The sequence below is a fragment of the Sesamum indicum genome, linkage group LG12 (assembly GCF_026168435.1).
Source record: "Sesamum indicum cultivar Baizhima isolate 11 linkage group LG12, ASM2616843v1, whole genome shotgun sequence".
Taxonomy (NCBI): Eukaryota; Viridiplantae; Streptophyta; class Magnoliopsida; order Lamiales; family Pedaliaceae; genus Sesamum; species Sesamum indicum.
In genome coordinates this window covers 14709027-14728551 of record NC_142668.1, presented here as the reverse complement: position 1 = coordinate 14728551, position 19525 = coordinate 14709027, and the positions used below count along the sequence as shown (strand labels likewise).

Below are 19525 nucleotides of genomic sequence, written 5' to 3'. Positions count from 1 at the left end.
GTCGGGGAAGATATTAGAAAGTTTTTATTAAACAAAATAATTCTAGGACGAGACCCCTTCTTTCTAAATAAATTATTTTTATTTTAACCATAATTGCCAATATTAATGTCTTATAATTTTATTTTGATTAAAGTTAGTATTTTATAAACTCAAAAACTATACTTATGAAAATGTTTCAAATAAAAAAAAAGAATTAGGTAACACCATGCTGGCCTGTATATGACATGAAAGTCCTGCTCATAAGGCCCTTCATTGATTAATGCATGCATGTTAAACATTATTTAGCAATAATGGTGTATGCTGCCCAACATCACCATCGATTACTAGATTATTTACCCAAATCAGGTTGGGTTTAATTAAATCAATTACAAAACAAGTATGATAAACTTATAATGTAATTGATCATTCTTTTTGAATTGTATACTAATCGAACATTTTTCACTTGATATATAATGGATTTAGGTCCGACTGTACTGTGTCTGCATTAGAAGTTCCTGTAAGTGGACATAATTGAAAATAAAGTGTGAACCATAAGACTTGAAACTCAATCTTTCTTTCAAGTGTAGATGATTACAAGGAAAAGATAAACAGTGTTTTTCACATACACATTCGCGTTGAAATATCTGAATTACTGCTATAAATCTACACTTTCACACAGCAATTATGCACACATGACACAACAAACCGCGTTCGTATAGTAGTAGTCGGCAGAGGTTCACTCAGCCACTGCTTTCCAACTGTCTAACTAGCGACATCCGCCAGCCGCGAACCCGATTCTTGAACTGGCTAAATCGTAGACAATCTCAAAGGTCTGCTGTTGCTGGTTTCCTATGATGGCGATATCACGAAGATTGGAGTTGCCTGCAAAGGACAAGCACGTAGTCCCCTTCTCCACTTCTATGACAACATTTCGTGGCCGCAGATTGATTTCAGCTCCTCCTTGGAATATCATTTCAACTGAAGGCACAACGCTGGATATCTCGTTGAAACTGCCTATAAAACAGGCATCAAGAAGTGAAAAGGCTTCAGCCATCTTATATTTTGAGGTTATGATCTTAACCAGCTCCTCTCTAAGGGCTGAATACACCGGTCCAGCCAAGCGTGATATGGTGGTGCCCGAGTCTATGATCGTGGGAACATTGTAATCAGTTGCAGCCAGGCCTAACGGCTTCCCGGACACTGATACTCCTGACAGCTTTAGAAAATACAATGTTGGATCACGAGGATCAGATACCATTGGCGTGAACTTGTAGCCAGAATTTGAACTAGTCCCAATGGATAGAAAACCTCCACTTCCGGCTTCTCCCAAGGGTGTGGCTGTGGGGAGGCAGTAAGAGAAGACTTTCCCGTACTTAGTGGACAACTGGGATAGCATGGAGAGCTCGTTTTTCGCCAGGCCAACCAATCCTGCTGATTTCCCGAATAGGCCATCATTGTCCTGTCCGCATCCGAACACAAAACCAGGAAGTGACTCTGTGCCGAAGGTTAGTGAGTCTTTGCTCAAGTATCCAATGGAGACGGATTGATCACCATATGTCGCAGCGTATAGGCATGTGTTTGAAGATGTGCACATAGGATTGTTGAGAGTGGCGCCCTTGAGGGAAGAGCACTGGCTCGTATCACATGATAGACGTTGATATGTATGAGAAGCAGCGGGGTCAAAATGGGAGCCGACTTGTGGATGGCAATAGACGGCACAGGGCTCACACTGAATCCAGGAGAAGGAGCTGCCGGTGTCAACAACCACGAGATGGTAAGTGGGTGGAGTTCCAAGGCCTATTCTGGTGTAGTAATTTGCAACACCAAGTGACCCACCGGGATTCAGGGGCACGCTAACTGACATTCCATCGATCAAGCGACCTGATTTGATCGCCCCTGATGATGATGTCAAGTTTATCTTGGTGAGTCTGGAAGTAAGAAACTTAACACGAGCATCATCCAGATGAAGTGCCTCCAAGAAGGACACGGGAGTATCCAAGCTCTGGGGTGAGTCAGGCCTTTGCTCCCGGACATGATACAAAGGCAGGTGCACAGCAGGATGCTTAAAGTGATCAAATTCGACGTCTGCAAGAATCAGATCAGTAAAATCAATAGTTGAGAATATGTTCAAGTGTAAAATATAGCAAGTGTTTTCGTGTCTGTACTGTGGATTAACGGAAAGTACATGCCTTTATTTACTCGAATTGAAGAGGTTCCTGACAGCAAGAGAGCAAAAAGCAGGGAAAAGAGCAGCTCCATTTCATCAAACTTCTCAGAAGAATTACTATCTGATTCTTCAGGGAATATTACAAGAGGATTTAAACAAAATATTTTGATAGTTAAAAGTATTAATTAGGCTGAGGGTTGAGAGGACGTCTTGTGCCGACTCTGAGGTGCTCATTACAGCCTCAAACAAGATGGGTAAGTGCGCGGTTGAGCCGTTGAGGTCTCCAATTATGTCTAAATTTAGGGGCCCATTTCTTTATGTCTGAACAAGACTCTCTGATTGATGAATCCTCCAGCAGTAGTAATAACTAAACACATACCGCACCATATCTTGATATACTGTGCCTGATAACCATATAAAGTTAAACTTTAATTAAAGAAAAAGATGGAAGGTGGTAGCTGATAAGTCACGTAAGAAGGTCTTAAAAGTCTGCCTTCGCATTAATTGCATCATGCTTTTTTTCCTAATTTCCATGATGCAAACCTTTACACAGTTCCTTCTAGCCCATCTGGTGACCGACACGTAAGTAGGACTCCTGTTCTTTAGAATAAAGAAACAAGTTATAATTATAATTGATTGCATCGCCAGAGAGAAGTGAGTGATTCTGTTATGTTTTAAGGTCTGTATTTTAGTGCTGCATTGTCATGATAATCTTTTTATTTTCAACTTCTATCTGAGAAAGCCGCTTCTTGGTTTGTAGGAAAGAACCTGGCTGTAAACATCAGACGCTTTGAGCAAGATGCTTTGAGCAACAAAAGAAATTCAGACTTCTTTTACAGAAGATGTCAATTATCATCCAAATGTCGCTAGGGAGCAAGTGGATCCAGGATAAGCAACTCTTAACAACCCTGTCTGCTGTGTTTGATTGGTCCTTGTTACCATCAAATAATTTCAGGATTATCATCCTTGCGATTAGGTTAAGTACACTTCAAATGAGAAAGTTCCATTGGTGGTTTATAATTCGTAGGCTATACCGTTTGCTAGTGACTGATTTTCATGAGGCCTATAGCAAGTTCTGCTCATATAAGCCACCTGAGTTTATTTTTACTACATGTTTAAAGCAAGTCTATATTTATAGGATATTCAATCAAACACCACACTGAACTGAGAAAAAACAGGGAACTAGAAATGTTACTTAATGGTTACAAATAAGACCAGAACAAATGCTGGATACCTAGTAGAAAATTATGACCTCCGGAAAGCATTGCTATCACTAGCTGACCTTCCCTGCAAATAATGTGTACGACGGCGAACACTCTCCTCAATGGTTGAGCTTCCTCCCTTCTCAGCACCATAGATGCTTTTTTGAGCAGCATCCAGGAAGTTCCTTCCTGAAGGAGCATTATCATGAATAGCTTCCTGAGCATCACTATCTGCTGCCTTCTTCAGCCGTTTCCATCTTTGCTCCTCGTGCCGTTCAGCATCCATTTGCATCTCCCTCAGCCTAGCAGCTCTCTCTTCTTCAGAAAGTTTAACCGTATTTCGACGCCTGTTGTTTGAGTCATGCATAGGTGGCTTATCGGAAGAATTGAAATGGCTTCTCTTGTCATGACAAGATTCAACCTGCCTTTCTGAAGAATATTCTTCACGTCGAGAGTCATGGTAACTCCTCTTATTTTTCTGTTGATCATTGCTTCTATCATTTATGGGGTTATGAGTGCCACTAGGTTTTCGGTCTTTGTACTCCCTACTCTTTTGCTGATCATCGCTTTTATCATATTTGGGGTTATGAGTGCCACTAGGTCTACGGTCTTTGTACTCCTTGTCATAATATTTCTTTCTTCGAACATCTTCTTCGCTCAACTCTTCATCTGAAGTATGGGCTGCCATACGTGAATGCTTGTCAGTTTTGGAACCCTTTTGATGTCTGTCTTCTTGTTTTCCCACTGTCACAACATCATCTTCAGAGTCGGAATCATTTTCTGACGATGAATGTTTCCGATGTTTAGATTTCTTCCTGTGATGCTTTTTTCTATGTTTTCTCTCATCCTTGTCCTGGTCCTTGTCCTTGTCATTTTTTGCTTGTACCTGGAAATTGACATTGAACACAGTCAGCCACTTCAACCAAGACAAGAGAGGAACATTAACCTAAACAATCATATGGTCTGTCGAAGAATAAAACAGCATTGGTTATGGTCCCTTTAGATTTCACATTTAAAAGGATAGTCCGTGCTTCTATCTCAGCCAATGCACAATCTGCAGATATTTACCCCAAGAAACCCAAATACCCAATCCAGAAATGGAATGGTAAACAGAAATCACATCAACAAGAAGGATGAGTTTCGTACAATTGTGTTTGTATAGAAGATAACTTTAATAGAAAACAATAAAAGATCTAAGCCCTGTAGGTTCACCATAATGATAACTTATTTCTGGAATTGTCAACAAGGAATGATCGGACACCCATACAGACACGGACCAAAAGTTTCAAATTTAGTGATGCAATCGCATCACTTATCCAAACCAGGGGAAAATTGTAATTAGAAAGGCCAATCAAAGCCAAAAGATATAATCAAGAGGTCAGAAAAGTTTAAAAGCATAAAGAACGGTCGTCATGCTATACTTCAATTGTTTATATGCAAAAATTTATACTTCATATAGCAAGTAGAATGTGGCTGTTCATTACCCTGTTAGGCAATGGGACACTCCCTCCTGTACTATGTAATTGTTGCTATAGATTGTCAGCTAGATTAAAAAAAAAAAAAAAAATGGGTCTGACATTTAAACTTCCCTTATAATCTATGGCAGTACTCTTTAGCTAATAAAGAATTTTCAATCAAGTTTCATAATCTCATTACCTTTCGCTACAAATTACGTTTTCAACATTCATTAAAATGCACATGAATGAACTAAAGAACCATATAGGCCATAATGGACTTACAGATTTGCGAATCATGGCCATCTGGATGGGGTTATTCTTGACACGAGCAAGGGCTTCTTGTTCTCTCTGACGGATCAAAAGCAAAGGATCCGAGTGAAGTTTCCTCCACGCATCATTGGCTGACTGCGGCTTGTCCTCAAATAATGCGCCAGGAGCCTCGGACTGCTGCTTCAACAACAATCACCGTTTCAGCAAACCATTAACATACCAAACCCAGAATCAATTTTCAAAATATTAGTATCTTAAAAAGAAAAAGATTCAATCTTCAATTTAACACAGTACCTTTGCAGAAGTAGATGTCGATGCAGTAGTCTCAGGATCAGTCTTTGGCAAAGATTCAAGCGCCTTGAAGCCAGAACCCCCCTTCCCCACAGCTAATCCTGAATCGTACAAAAAGTCTAATCGCTCTTGCTTCCTGAAAAAAATAATTCAATTAATATCCCAAAAGTAGCATAGAAACCCTAACCCCTAATTCAAAAACTTAAAAACGAAAGAAATTGGGCGAAAAGAAAGGGCGGAAATTACGGGACAAGGCCGGCTTGCTCTTGAAGCTGGCGAAACTCGGCGCGCTCGCGTTCCTCGTGGATCTGCTTCCGCAGCTCCTCGAGTTTTTTCTGCTCCGCCTCGTGCTTCTGCTCGGCTTTCCACACATTCTCGATGTTGCGTAGGCTGCCCGTGTGCCATCCCTTCTTGTTCAGAAACTTCAGCGCCATCGATAAACGATTTTCTTCACGGGGGATCGTTTGCCTGAATTCTGAGTTCTCGTGGGATTGAGTGGAAATCAAGAAGAGAGGGTGGACTTTGTGTCCAATCCAACGGTCAATTACTTAGAGCCGTCGGTTCCATTCGTTTCTTTTTCTGAAGTTGGGCCAGAGCGAAAAAGGGCTAAGAGATATCGCAAATTCCACTTTGGACCTTAATTGATTTTTGGATCACACTTTGACCCTTTAACTTTGGGATAACTGCAAAAGGCATCCTGCCCCCTACCCCCCACCCCCACCCCCAATATTTCAATAGAATTAACCATCTTTATGTAGTAGTTTTTTTTATATGTATTTAACACTTTGTTTTATAATGATGTGATAATTTTACTTAGAATTTAAATTTTAAATGGTACATAACTTACAATATTCATCAAAAGAATATTTGATTAAATTTAAAAATAAAACAAGTATGAACGCCTGTTATTTTAAAAAAAAACAAAACAAAACAAAGAAACATTAATGTCTAGTAGTTATGTTCAAACTATCTCATTCAAGGGTGTGCAATCGTTGAAATCTATTGGATTCACTCACCACGTACCTTGTCTTAAATAAACTAAGTTGAAAATAGCACCACGTTTTCCCAGCCTTTCCTTCTGCTGTAGCTACCCAATGACTATGATTTTGACTACAAAAACTCTTTAACAAATTCTGGAAATAAAAATTGTTCAAACATTTTAAGGGGTTTAAAATCCACAGGGCATGCTATATATTCAACTAAGAAGTAGTTTGCTCCAAATTCCTAAACATCATCGGTTGCATTTATCATGTACAAGTAGCGCGTATGCGAACAATCATTCTTTCGTACTTCTGCTGAAAATTTCAATACATTTACACACTTTATGAAGGTATAAGAAGAGCAAAAAGAATAAAGAATTTCTTGGTGATTTTCTGAGTCAGCTAAATTAGCTCCATCAACTTTCTGGCTTCGTGAGAGGCTATGATATTTTTATGAAGTAGCTTCAGACCTCTGGGGTTGGCCAGGGTTGCCGCAATGCAATTGCATAAGTGTTCCCCTTAGGCTGCACTCTTGCGCCTGTCGAAATGTAACACTTAGCTTAAGATGGTAATCACGGTAAACATTCTATACTGGAAAAGGCAGACAGGAGATATTCCAAGAAGATAGAAAAACAATTTCTTGGGTTTTTAATCTGTAGAATTTGGGAAGTATATGTCTACCTGTGACGAGTATGTCTTGGATAGCAGATAGCCACACTCCTCAACGAGAGCTCTTTCTCCACCCACCATCCTAGCTAGTTCAGATATTGAGATATCCATTTCTTCAGCCTTCATCGAAGAAAAAGGTGTCAGTTCAGAAGTCTCATAAATACACCACAAAAAGAGGAAAAAAAGGAAGAAAAAAAAGGACTACTGAAATAGCTGAACAGCCATCAGATTCTTTTGTGGTCTTAAACACCAACGATTTTGGCAGCTATAGATTGAAATATGTTGCTTCCCTTTCTCCAAGGCATTATGTAAAACAAGTAAAACTGAATATATGCTTAGATTTCTAGACAGAAACAAATCCGGGCAACTCTTTGCCTAAGATAGCTGGTGTTTACGAGACACTTGCCGAAATTTCCTGCCTTCTGTTATTTGTGTTTTATGCTCCACGAGCGGTTTAAGAATAGGCTCATCCAAGATTAACCATGGAGATCTCCTGATTTTAAAAGAGACATTTGCACTTGATCTTACTGTGAAATAGGTAAAAATCATGGTTTCTAATCTTTCCCCATTCTATAGGACAACTACTTAAAACAAATGTGCAAAGAAATGAAAACCATCCAGACAGACGGTAGTATTTATTGCCATCATTACCAAAACGTTGTAACTAGTTATCTTACTTTTCCTGTAAATCTCTGAATATTAGAACTTATCAACTCCACCACTTTGAGAGCTGCACGTAGAGCCTCCCCTAGCTGCCCAGCATCAACCTGAAAAAAATTATCTCACAGATTGCTTCATCACATCAAGGCACCAATGTTGACGCTTATAAATGTCCATTCGTTGTGTGAATTAACTACATAGGACGAATGCACAGAAGAAATCTCACCCGCACTTCCCCGCTGACTGGAAGTCTTGCTGAGGAACTGAGCAATGCATTAGTTGTGCCTGTCAGATAATTTGAGTAGTCTTCCTCCAGAGCAGACCATTCATCAAGATATGGCATCTAAAGAACAATATAAACATTTGAATATTACAGCGAGGTATTTATAATGCCAAAAAAGGTATATCGGGGAGTTAGAAAGAAACAGTCACCATACTCTGTTGTTATTGTTGAAAAGAACAAAGTCCATCACATTTGTGATTGACACAAGAAACATAAGTTTCACTGATTACAGAAGCAAGCAGTAACAAAAAGAGAAGCAAACGTGAAAATGAGATGCGGCTTTACAGACAGCTCAAGGCATAATCAGGATAGAAGACTTACTTGAGCTTCAACAATCGTGGTAAAAGTTTTTATTCCTTTCAATAACAAAAGTTCAGTGCGTTTCTTTTTCACATTATCACGTATATCTGATATCTTGCACCCCATTGAACAAAGTTTTCCCTGATTAAGAAACAAAAAGAGCATAACTGATCTGATATACCAAAAGAATTAAAGAACTAGCAATAGTTGAGCATTTTGATATTGTAAAGCACATCCAAATGGTTCTCTGGAAATGATATTGCTTGATACTGAATTGGAGATACAAGAACGTGGCATTCTACAATATAGACATCATGCAGTAGCAAACAGAAATATAAAGAATGGTGCACTCCTAACCATACGAAAATAAATGAAAAAGAGAAATTGATTTAGTAGCTAAAATATAAAATGCCATGTTCAATGGAGTAATTCAATATATATATTTGAATAATAATGTCTATCTACGGGACTGTGCATTTCAATAGTCACTTCACAGCATTAAAAAAGTACTTTAATTTTAAATTTATAGTTCTTGAAAAACCATACTGATATAACTTGTGAAGTTTACAAAGATCCAATAAAAAACAACTGGAATTCTCAAAATCAATTCACTTCATCAATGAAAAATGGGAACCAAACCTCAGCTTCCTGTTTCTGAGCATGAACGGAGGCCTCTGCTTTTGCATTTGCAAATCGCCACTGCAGATAATGGTTACTTAACATCTTGAGAGAATGCACATCTTCCTGATGATTAGAGACCTTTCTTCCTTTCCTTGCATCTAGTCCGGACCTTATACACGAAGAAGGATGTGGAGGGCGGGGAAAACCTCCTCCCATCTTCAAAGAAGATGAAAAATTCAGTGATCGAGCACAATCACCCGTAACCTTTCTAGAATTGTCGGAATAATTATCTGCCAGCCATTTATGAACATCTGGCGTAGAAGACCGCACATCAGGGACACTTCGCACATTCGTAACTGGAACACAAAGTGGCGAGTTTGGGCACGAAGAACTGCCCTGAACTGAAGAAGCATCGCTGAAGGAATCAGAATCATCATGAGTGGACGTTGAAATTCTTGATAGCCTCTTTTCCACATCGGAGGTGGCCTCTTGCAATAGCCTCGCCGCTGCAGTAACAGCGGAGCATTCATTACTGCTACTATTCAGAGAATTTGACCGGGAAATACTGTTAGGAACTTGCCTATATCTCGACGGAACAACTCTATCTGTACCGATTGCAATCGGCGTGTCAGGCCTCGACAAGAACTTTACATCGGAATGCTGATGATCTTTGGATTCGGGGTTTTCTCTAATATGCTTTACTCGCTGCTGGTGCTGTTTTCTCAACACAGTTGATACAGCTAAAGCTGACGATTTATCTAAGCTACGATTTGGCTCCGGAATTTGGTTCTCGTCAGTTTTTGAGGGTTGGCGACGGTGAACGGATTTAGAGCGCGGAAAATCGGAACGGCTTGGTGTAGGGATTGGGGTTGAATTGGATTGGATCAGAGGGGACATGAACCGAGAGCTGACTTCTCTCACTCTGGGCCGGCGGTGGGGAGGCGGCGGAGCTGATGGTGCCGCCATTGACTGCGCAGCTGCTTCTCCGGTTTGGTCGGCCATTTTTGCTCAGCTCCGAATTCAGAGACAGGAGATATATATCCACCGGGGGTGGTCAGTGAATTAACAAAGGAATTCTCAGTGCTCCCTCAATGATTTGACTGTAATTGAAGTGGAACAAATACAAACCGCACTGTAAGAATTTGCCAGAAAAAAAGAGAAAGGCTGAGTAAAATGAAGTAAAAAATGATTGAAAAACTAGCCGTTGTAGATCGTGAACGATGAGTGATGGATAACGGTTCTATATCATAGTATATTCTAGTTACAGCACTATTTGAAAATGCTGGGTACACCCGACCCGCTTACACGGCCGGGCTAAATTGTTACTAAGCAAAGTAAATGAATCTATTAAACTGTATCCTTACCTTTATTTAAATTGGATGTATGCTGCTAATAGGGTCCTTTATAGTTCTGTATCTACATGGCTACGTTAATTTAGGTATTCTTTTTTTAATTATTTTTTTTGAGTTTTTGATCCTTGATATTAGAGATGACAAACGGGTAAAACTAAGTCTAGTGTGGATTGAGTTGAAACGGGTCAGTCCAAAATATGCTTAGATTTATGTGTCAAATATTTGTTTGATTAGAAATAAATTGACTTGAGTATGATATATTTATGATATATATGTGATTCCATTATGATTGGTTGGGTTCAGTACAAGTCGTATCATTTTACTAAATTCAATTATTACAATTAAAATATTTATGACATATACGATCCCATTATGATTTGCTTTAAACATTGAAAAATATGAATAAAATTCAATACTTTCAAATTTCACTTCACCACAATTGCTGAAAAACGAACACCTGATTGGTATAAGAATACAGCAAAGGCTTAAAGTAAATAGATATAGTGTCTTCAGCAGCATCAGATTTGGGCATTCCAACAGCATTTCCCCTTCAGAAAGGGACCCCTCAAAGACGGCTTTTCATCGGTAGCTGTCTTCCTTCCAGTATAGTGAGACTGACAGGGAAAGAAGGTGGCCAACCCAGAAATACTTTTTGCCCAAATCTTAACAGACTTGATTTAGTAGTTCATAAGAGTCTACCCTCTCCACCCCAAATACATTAGCACTTTTAAACAGCGAGTATTAATAAAAAGACGAAGCATTATTCCACAAACCATAGAGATCGAGGAAAGGATCAAATGTACCTGCCATGAAATGGAATTCGAACATTCTACTCTCTCAAGAAATGAATTAAGACACCCTATGTCAACAAAATAATATATTGAACATGAGAAACCATTAAAATTATCTCCATCACATGTCCCTATCTCAAGAGGCAATTTCATACATCATGTACAGAATCTAGCTTGGGCTGATTAAAAGGTGTCGATTGGTGTTTGCACTGGGTACTCCTAACCCTAAGTTTCTGAACTAATACTCTAGTCTACAATTCTGTTGCTGTATACAGGATGTGGTCTGAAGCAGTAATATGACCAACTTGATATGCAACATATAACCATATACCACTGTGAAGTCAATTCTATCGGGCAGCACGAGCAAAATCAGTCAACCGTAGCCTCCTCCTCTAGAATCACCAAAAAGCTCATCTGTACAGCATTAAACAAAAATCATGGTAAATCGAAAGAGAAAACCCAATTGAAGTAACAAGCAAACCACATCATGCCCACCATAGCCTTAGAAGTAAAGGATGGTAGCTGTATCAAACCAGGATCCTAACCAGTCGGGTATTGGAAAATAAAATATAGTGCTTATTCACCATAGAGAAAATGTCACTTAAGAACAGCAAAATGTTTAACATGCATTTTATCTCATGGCAAAGTGTATCAGAAAAAAAGGTAAAATGGTCAGCACAAACCATCCTCAATATGCCAGTCAGGAAAAAGAGCAATTGCAGTGTGAGTGAATAGAAGCCTCCTAAAGAGGCAGCTAATTCCATAACATTATCAAATACTATATTTGCATGAAAATAAACAACTCTAGAGCTATATCAATAATGAAGAGTCGATCTAGGCATTCAACCTACCATGCTCGTCTTCATCCCCATTCTGACTTGTAAAAAAGGGGGTGAGGTAGTTCTTGTCAAATGCAGTAAATGATGCAGTGCTGCAAGAAGGGATCAAGGAACTGACATTAAGAAACAATAAAAGAGCAAAAATGTAAAAAGTTGAAATCCAGCAATCACTTTTGACAACCTCTTACTGAGCTCTTTAAGTTTCATCTTAAACCGGTTTCCGGATGATGATTCCCCCTCATAAGTAGGAGCTCTGTAGCCATTGTTTGTGTCAAAGCTCTGAAATTGGAAAGAGGAAGATGTATAGTTAGTAAATAATTCACCAGAAATAGTTTGGAATTAAACCCCTTCTATGTTCCAGAACCATGTTGGAAACATTTGCAAAGAATCAACACTATGTCAAGCAAAGAATTTAATAATTGGTTTAGTCAATCTTTCTAGCATAAGAATCTATCCAGATTTTATTGTTAAAAGTCATGCCATCCAGCAATTAGCATGAAAGCACACAAAATCTATAGGAATACCCACTAGACAAGAAAAATCAGTGGGATAGAACCTAAAAAAGAAAGATTGAGGTAAAATCTTTGGATCCTCAAAACCAAATATAACTTGCATCTGGTTCATCTATATGCATGCAAATATACAGCTTCTAGTGACTCCTGGAATTATCTTATTCGAAATTATTATTATTAGCTTGGACTATTTTGATAGAAACAGACTACTCAACCAATCAGCAGCGTACCAATTCTTCACCAGAAAGTGCATGACTTACTTCCCCCAATGTATCATGGTCATCACCCACAACCTGTAAAGCTTCCAGCATGGTTCCTGTTGACCCTCCTATCAACAAGACCTAGAAAACACCAACACATGTGTAAATTATCTTAAAATAATTATATGCCAAAATCGAGGATTACAAAGTAAAACCTCAATGTTACCCTGGAAAAATATATGATATTATGTAACTTAAGAACTCCAGAGAAAGGTCACATTGTGTACTAGAGAAGCTCTATTAAGAATGTAGCAAACATTTGTCACATTGTTAAGCCTTGAGTAATAAACAACAAGCTAAGTACTAATTCATATTACCCTGTGACAAACTACAGAGAACATAGCCAAATTATGGCGAACAATTGGCTTTGCCAATATGTGTAAAATATTCCGGTGTGAATAAATCTTGCAGAAATGACATTTCAATCTAATTATAACCTACTTCAAGATCCACTAGAACTCTACCTACTAAACCTACTTTCTTTTTTTTTAAACAAAAGTTGGTTGTTTACCGTCAAAACAACTATTGCAGTTGTGGCGGTGAATATTGTCTGACCATGTCCTTCTGGAAGATCATGAACTGATTGCAGGGCTAATGCAAAAGCCATAGCCCCTCGAAGCCCTGTGATCAATATTGCATGAGTTGGGCAATCACAGAATGTGTGTATTGAGTATGAAATTGCTTAAGTGCAAAGAGGTAGGAGGGATAGGAAAAAGGGTACTTGGGAGGGTAGTAAATTCATAAAAGAAAGGTTCAGAACAACTAAAAAGCTCTCATCCATTTACCACTATACCAAAGTGCTTTCTGATGCTTCATTGGTATTTTTCTATGTGCAGGTCTAACCAAATTCACCAAATATGCGCACGAGAACACATTTGCAGCTCTTCATGGAACAAGTACAAAAGATTCAGTAATTTCCTCAACAATTTCAAAACTCAATTTCCCACATAAGAACAATATTCCTTCACAAACAGAAATAGGGAGATGTGACAAGCAAAGAAACAATTTGAAGAAAGAGATAAGGCATAGCATGCATACCTTGCAATTCCAATGAATAACTGGTTTAATTTTAGAGCAAGTGAAGGAAAATTTCTAGCTAAATAGCGAATTAAACAACAAACATCTCTGCAGAATTATAACCCAAAACAAGGATACAATTGAGAAAAAGATAAATCCAATATGAGACCAGCTGTGCTGTTCCATGGCAATGTCAAATCCCATGTAGATAAATCTGCAAGATAGACAAAACAGTAAGTAAATTTGGCTGAAGATGACAGAAAAACCACATAACTAAATAACTGAATGTGCTCACACAAAAGTCTCTGCCAATGATGATATCAGATGGAAAAATGCAGACACAAATTTCTGAGACTTGTCTGACAAGTTTGAGAAAGAGTAATGCTTCATGACCTAGAACACAAATAACCACAATGTTCTGCAGCAATATAACATCAAATAGAAGATAAATAGAAGGTTAAAAAAACTACATTAGTCTCACTTACAATTCCAGTGAACAATATAGATACAATACCAGAGAGACCAAGCCCTTCTGCTAGCATGTATCTAAATAAGATAGAAGATGAAAAAACAAACTAAGTGCCAAAGAAATCCAAAAAATGAAAGACTGATTCCATAAAATAAAGAGAAACAGATCAAAGGTATCTTACGAGAAATATGGAAAAAGAACAAAGAGACAGCACTCCAAGTTTTGAAGACTGCAGAAGATGAAGTATTGAAATCAGTAACTCTTATAGATAAGTTCTGAGTTGAAATAGCTAGGACATTGAAAATGTCTGCATACTTGTCGATATCTAGACCAGCATACTTGAAAAGGTTCTGGAAGTTAAGGCTCCACAGAGCATGTTATGAGCTTAAAATCAAGAATTATAAACAATTAAAAGGATATCAAAGCAGAAGTGAATCCAACTCCAACTCCTGCAGAATTAGAACCAAATTATACTTGTTAGCTTTACTATATGTTTGAGGCTTAGATATATATAATTTTTGTTCTGGTAAGTGAGGAATACTAAAATAAAGTTGTCATGCAGGATCAGAGAACTGCTTTGCTTATGTGTTAAGTTGAGGGGAATGTGTAGGTTTCAATTGACATAGAAAATCAAACATACAGCGAAGAGTTGTCGATTTTGGAAAGTCAAGCAGAAGAGGCATTTGCCAAATAGCTTATCAATGCCAGGTACATTACAATGAACACAAATAGCTACTAGTGCAAATAGTCCACTTACCATTCCTAAACAGTCAAACTAGGTCTTTGGATGGGATGAAGAGTGACGAATAATCAAAACTTAGACAGGTGAAGCCCCAAAGGGAAGTGTTACTTAAGACTGAGAATTTCAGAATTAAATAAGATAATCGTCTATAGCTTCTAAAATTTTGAGCTTGAATTAAGATAAAAGCTGACTTAAATGTAAGTTTTGAAATTAATTTCTGAAATCTGGCTCAAGGAAACTCAATAAAATGATGCAAAACAGTTTATCCTGGAAGGGATCTGACACCCATCACCACTCCCCTCCCTACAAACAGCGTATTCTTGTCACATTTGGTTAAACAATGTAATCCCAAAAATCAGGCAAGCATTACAGGGTTCCCACACAGGCAAAATTTAGAATAAACCATAACTTATAAGATGCTGTTTGGACTCTCATTGACAAGAAATCAGGCGGGGGGGGGGGGGGGGACAAAGCATGAATAAATATTAGCTATATTTCTACCTTTCAGCAATAAATAGCAGGAAGAAAAATGACCCTTAAAAGAGAATTTATAAATAAGATGACTATAGTAGCTGATGAAGCCATGGTGTACCCCATAAAACTAGCAATTGACACCAAACCCCAGAATGAAACATAAAAACATCCCTGTATCAAGGCACACATGCACCCATACTAAATACACTATCTAATACAAAATTAAACGGTTAGCATCATTTTCCTCGGTTAAAATTTTACTTTGGAACTCAAAAAACTTGCAAAAACCAGAAAACTACTGTTTCCACACATAGAATCAAAGATACCTAGGAATTCAGATAATTGCTTTTCTTGGCCAATCAGGCCTTAAAGTTCCACACTATGTATCTCTAAAAGGCCTCCTAGTACATCAAGCTGCAATTTCTGGTTAAACAAAAGTTTGCTTCCTTATGAGCATTTCTTAATAATTCAACAGATTAACCCACTCAGATCCCCACAAAATCAAATTCATCTGACAAATATGAAAGAAAGAGAAAGAAGGAATAAAAATGGATGAAAGAAAAGAAAATCAAAACATATAAACAATATCTGGGAAATTAAAAAAAATCCTGGTACTTTCATGTCACTGAAAATGAACCAAAGTTTCTAGTTTAACCTATACACTAGGATATAAAACATGGACTCTTTGAATTACTATAGAGTGCTAGCAACGAACCTGCTGACATTGAGCCAACAAAAGTCTCCAGAAATCTGACCACAACCATGAAAAAATTTTGACCTGATGACATATTACTCCTCACCAATGACATTGTCCTGCAAGCGTACACATAATGTTGTTAAATGACTGATTCTGCAACCTTATACTCATTATGATGTATAATTACAATTTGACGGACCTGTATAATGAAATTGCCATCTTCAAATAGAGGAGCACGCAATTAAAGAAACACATTAGTGAATTAATAAATGATGAAAAGTAGCCGTATAGTTTTTTCAAAAGTTATTCTCCATCATAAAAGAAGAAGAGAAAAGATCAGCAGAACTTACTGCATCATTTAGCACGGATTCACCAAATACCAAAGCATAGAGGTTAACGTCTGTACCAAGCTCCTATAGATCCACATCAAGAGAATGTCATTACAATTATCTTATAATGCAAGGTAAGCTGACTTGAAAATAAGGAAATCATAATCTCAAATTAGGTAACAGTAATAAAAGAATAAGTATTCATCTTTTATTTAGAGAAGACTGGATCAACCAATTAGTCAATATCAACATAAAAATATGCAGGATGCCCAGGGTTTCCTACCATAAATCTGATGGCAAGCGACTCAAACTCCAGGTTTCAATTTATCCAGATAACTCCAGTACATATGACAATGGTAAAAAGTAGTGTTTATTTATTTTCTACCAAGGGTATGAAAAAATGCATGTTATTTCTATCACAATATAATTATTTGTCATTCTGACAAAAGAATGCTCATGAAATGAACCACTAAGACTATATATATCAACCCAGTCTCATTGTAGACCTTCAGCTTCTTTATCATAAACAGATATTCCCGATTATTCCATGAGTGAGCTGAGAGTTTAAACTAGTAAACTGACAGGAAAGAAACATAGGGGGCCCCAAGTCTAAAGCACCAGATCACCTGAAATATAGACAGAACGGTGACAGGATCAGTAGCCGAGATAAGAGCACCAAACATCAGACACTCAACAAAAGGAAGTTTGTAGATGAGATATGTCACTCCAGCAAGGTAGCTGCATCAAGAAACATGGAATAACAGAGCAAGCACACTAGTCATGACATAAATATTCCATCTAGAATACTTACACTTAAAAGAAAGTCTGAAGCCATTAAGAGAAATTATACTCACACCAAAATGCCAGTGACAACAGAAGCAACAAAAGTTCCAAAAATTGCAAATGTGACTATGGCACCAAAGTTAGAAAAGAACGGTTTCTGCAAAACCAAATTCATTGTAGAGGCATCTTATATAGAGAAGTGATAATAACATGAAAAGGAAGTTATTTCAGCTAATAGTAAAGCTTTTATTTGGTTAAATGCAATTAGACAAGCAAAGAAGACTATTTTCTTAAATTTAGTCTTGGGTGTTAAGTGCTGAGGGGAGATGAGGAAATGTTCTCTGAGTTTATTCCTATACCCGAGACCACAACAACCCAGTGAGTTTTTCCCATGTTTTCACACGCCCCTTGTCAACTTTAAAGTGAGACCATCTTAAGAGATAATCGGTTGCCCATCGGGTCAGGTCAAGCTACAATCCCACAACCTAACTAAACAGATTAGCTCATGAATCTACATAGCCCCAATCTTCCATTAGTCAGATGGCTCTGACTTCCCACATCACCTCATGAAGTCTAAAATATGACAAATAAATTGGGTATATTAACAAGCAAAAAAATAAATAAATGAGCTAAGCAAGATGCATAATATGTCTTGGTAAAATTCTATGATTGTTTTCTCAGTTGCATTTTATGATTCAATTTGGGAAAGATAATGCTTCTGGCAATTTATTTTCATGCTCCAACTCTATGTTTAACATAGTAAAGAAAACCTTAAACAAAAAGTTAAACAGGGACTACTTACAGGTTGCAGACTGAACCCCGATTGAGTAAACACAACCAAATTAAGGAAATACTTCCTCTTGCAAACCGACAGAAGAGAGTGGGACACTTAACAAAGTCATTCAACTTGGATAAAAAAAAAAAAAAGAAAGTGCACGGTGAAAGGATATAATATAATCGGGGGCAGCAGAAATAAGAAGAAGAACTCCTCGTGGAAGTTGAACCATGCCCTACAAACCAAAACAACCCGATAAGTCAGGAAAGGAACTGTACACAAACTAAAATTAGGGTTTAAAGAATAAAATATTTACCTGATGCTAGTCTCCGTATTGGATATATTTGCCAGCGCACCCACAATTAAACCTGTATCTCACACAATTCCATTAGGTACACAGACATGCAAAAGCTAGTCACATTACCAACTTACAATTAGCGCTAGAGTTAGGGTAAATTGGAATTCTAAACCAAAAGGGAACCAACTCACCGATCAAAAGAGAAGCACTGGCTTCAGGAAGGTAATAGAAACGATGACGACGAAGAACGTGGCCGAGAACAAATGATAGAACGAGCATCATAATCTGAAGAAGAATACCGACGCCGGCGGCTTGCTGCTCTTTCGCCGGACTTCCCCTTGGAACGGCCGGAGATATCCGCATGTCTTCCATGCCGATTCCGCGGGTTTTCACTACTTATCAAACTGTTCTCTATCACCCAATATGCGTAAATATCAACTCGGATGTTGAACAATCACGAAACAAATTTGTTTCCGTCACTGATGAGTGATGAGCGCAGACAAATTTAAGAGCCTTGCTTCAGACTTGACTTTTCGACGTTTCTGTTGTTTGAAGAGTAGAGGTGTATGTGTGCTTTCTAGAACTGGAGTTTTCTAGTATTTTCCGCCTCCGTTTCCTGCGATTTCACGCCTCCTAATTTCCGCTTTTGATTCTATAAGACTGTTCGGCCGGGTTAATATCCATTTTAGGTCCCCCCCCCCCCCCCCCCCCGCGTTTCATCTTATATTTCAAAGCAGTCCTCCAGGTTTTCAAAACTACCGTGCACATACGTTAGGACTTAAAAGTAAAGGTTCCAAGTCAATAGATGCTTATGTGAATTTTGAGTTTTTTGAAATTATGTAAATTGTTTGTTTATTTTAATAAGTACTAGTTGTCGCAGCATCCAATCTCCACAAATATATAAAAAAATAATTATGGTGTGGGATGAATAGAAAAATTAAATTTGTGAAGAAAGACAAAAGTGGTGTGAGAAAATGACCACGTGAGGTGAACCAGAAAAAATAATTTATAATTGTGAATTTATATATTAAAAAATATGAAAGATTGTGAGAAAAATAAATATAGAGAAGTAAAATATGAGAAAAATATAATTATAAGATTATTAAAAATATAATGCTAGCAGTGAAGCAATGGTTCGTATAAAAATAGGTATTGTAAACTTGATATTATAAAAAATTAAAAATAGAAAATACTATTTGTTATTTAAATAAAATTTATCTTGAAACATAACTGTGAAACTGAATAAAGTTTGATAAAAATATGTCATAAAAAGTAGAAAGAAATAAATATTTATATTTTTTTGGTGAG

General features: G+C 37.7%; 4 protein-coding genes across 6 annotated transcripts; all 4 read right to left on the bottom strand.

The window, feature by feature from the left end:
- Positions 1-537: 537 nt before the first annotated feature.
- Positions 538-2499, bottom strand: LOC105175193 (aspartyl protease family protein At5g10770). Its single transcript, XM_011097548.3, has 2 exons — positions 2169-2499; positions 538-2064 (listed from the first exon to the last, which is right to left on the bottom strand). The coding sequence occupies exons 1-2, from the start codon at positions 2236-2238 to the stop codon at positions 746-748; spliced, it is 1389 nt and encodes a 462-aa protein (XP_011095850.2). The 5' UTR covers positions 2239-2499; the 3' UTR covers positions 538-745.
- A 761-nt stretch (positions 2500-3260) lies between these two features.
- Positions 3261-5952, bottom strand: LOC105175192 (uncharacterized). Of its 2 annotated transcripts, none has more exons than XM_020698298.2 (4): positions 5613-5952; positions 5370-5502; positions 5088-5249; positions 3261-4234 (listed from the first exon to the last, which is right to left on the bottom strand). In XM_020698298.2, the coding sequence occupies exons 1-4, from the start codon at positions 5798-5800 to the stop codon at positions 3392-3394; spliced, it is 1326 nt and encodes a 441-aa protein (XP_020553957.2). In that variant the 5' UTR covers positions 5801-5952; the 3' UTR covers positions 3261-3391. The 2 variants fall into 2 exon arrangements, with proteins under 2 accessions (XP_020553957.2, XP_011095849.2); XM_011097547.3 differs by having other exon boundaries at positions 5088-5252; positions 5613-5950.
- Positions 5953-6558: 606 nt separating this feature from the next.
- LOC105175401 (protein ENDOSPERM DEFECTIVE 1) lies at positions 6559-10114 on the bottom strand. The gene is made up of 6 exons (XM_011097838.3): positions 8898-10114; positions 8280-8399; positions 7902-8018; positions 7693-7782; positions 7028-7135; positions 6559-6884 (listed from the first exon to the last, which is right to left on the bottom strand). Exons 1-6 carry the CDS (start codon positions 9879-9881, stop codon positions 6798-6800), a joined length of 1506 nt encoding a protein of 501 aa, XP_011096140.2. The 5' UTR covers positions 9882-10114; the 3' UTR covers positions 6559-6797.
- Positions 10115-11093: 979 nt separating this feature from the next.
- Positions 11094-18876, bottom strand: LOC105175191 (sodium/hydrogen exchanger 6). 2 transcript variants are annotated; one of them, XM_011097545.3, is made up of 22 exons: positions 18409-18876; positions 18236-18287; positions 18095-18154; positions 17947-17971; positions 17216-17301; positions 16988-17099; positions 16383-16445; positions 16232-16251; positions 16051-16148; positions 14540-14568; positions 14435-14466; positions 14301-14348; positions 14136-14196; positions 13946-14043; positions 13789-13864; positions 13672-13691; positions 13419-13516; positions 13145-13254; positions 12604-12714; positions 12043-12140; positions 11874-11953; positions 11094-11436 (listed from the first exon to the last, which is right to left on the bottom strand). In XM_011097545.3, the coding sequence occupies exons 1-22, from the start codon at positions 18587-18589 to the stop codon at positions 11396-11398; spliced, it is 1599 nt and encodes a 532-aa protein (XP_011095847.1). In that variant the 5' UTR covers positions 18590-18876; the 3' UTR covers positions 11094-11395. The 2 variants fall into 2 exon arrangements, with proteins under 2 accessions (XP_011095847.1, XP_011095848.1); XM_011097546.3 differs by having other exon boundaries at positions 12634-12714.
- Between the last annotated feature and the right edge of the window lie 649 nt (positions 18877-19525).

Bases quoted from the DNA above. Each gene is read 5' to 3' on its own strand.
- LOC105175191 (XM_011097545.3), bottom strand. From the start codon at position 18,589: ATGGAAGACATGCGGATATCTCCGGCCGTTCCAAGGGGAAGTCCGGCG. The intron at 16,149-16,231 runs GTCCGTCAAATT...GTACGCTTGCAG, and splicing joins ATGGCAATTTCATTATACAG to GACAATGTCATTGGTGAGGA. The intron at 13,255-13,418 runs GTAAATGGATGA...TATTGATCACAG, and splicing joins GAAAGCACTTTGGTATAGTG to GGCTTCGAGGGGCTATGGCT.
- LOC105175192 (XM_011097547.3), bottom strand. From the start codon at position 5,800: ATGGCGCTGAAGTTTCTGAACAAGAAGGGATGGCACACGGGCAGCCTA. The intron at 5,503-5,612 runs GTAATTTCCGCC...TATTTTTTTCAG, and splicing joins GAGCAAGCCGGCCTTGTCCC to GAAGCAAGAGCGATTAGACT. The intron at 4,235-5,087 runs GTAAGTCCATTA...GTCAATTTCCAG, and splicing joins TGGCCATGATTCGCAAATCT to GTACAAGCAAAAAATGACAA.
- LOC105175401 (XM_011097838.3), bottom strand. From the start codon at position 9,881: ATGGCCGACCAAACCGGAGAAGCAGCTGCGCAGTCAATGGCGGCACCA. The intron at 8,400-8,897 runs GTTTGGTTCCCA...TTTCTTAATCAG, and splicing joins CTCAGAAACAGGAAGCTGAG to GGAAAACTTTGTTCAATGGG. The intron at 7,783-7,901 runs GTGAGATTTCTT...AATTTTTTTCAG, and splicing joins CAGTCAGCGGGGAAGTGCGG to GTTGATGCTGGGCAGCTAGG.
- LOC105175193 (XM_011097548.3), bottom strand. From the start codon at position 2,238: ATGGAGCTGCTCTTTTCCCTGCTTTTTGCTCTCTTGCTGTCAGGAACC. The intron at 2,065-2,168 runs GCATGTACTTTC...TGATTCTTGCAG, and splicing joins TTCAATTCGAGTAAATAAAG to ACGTCGAATTTGATCACTTT.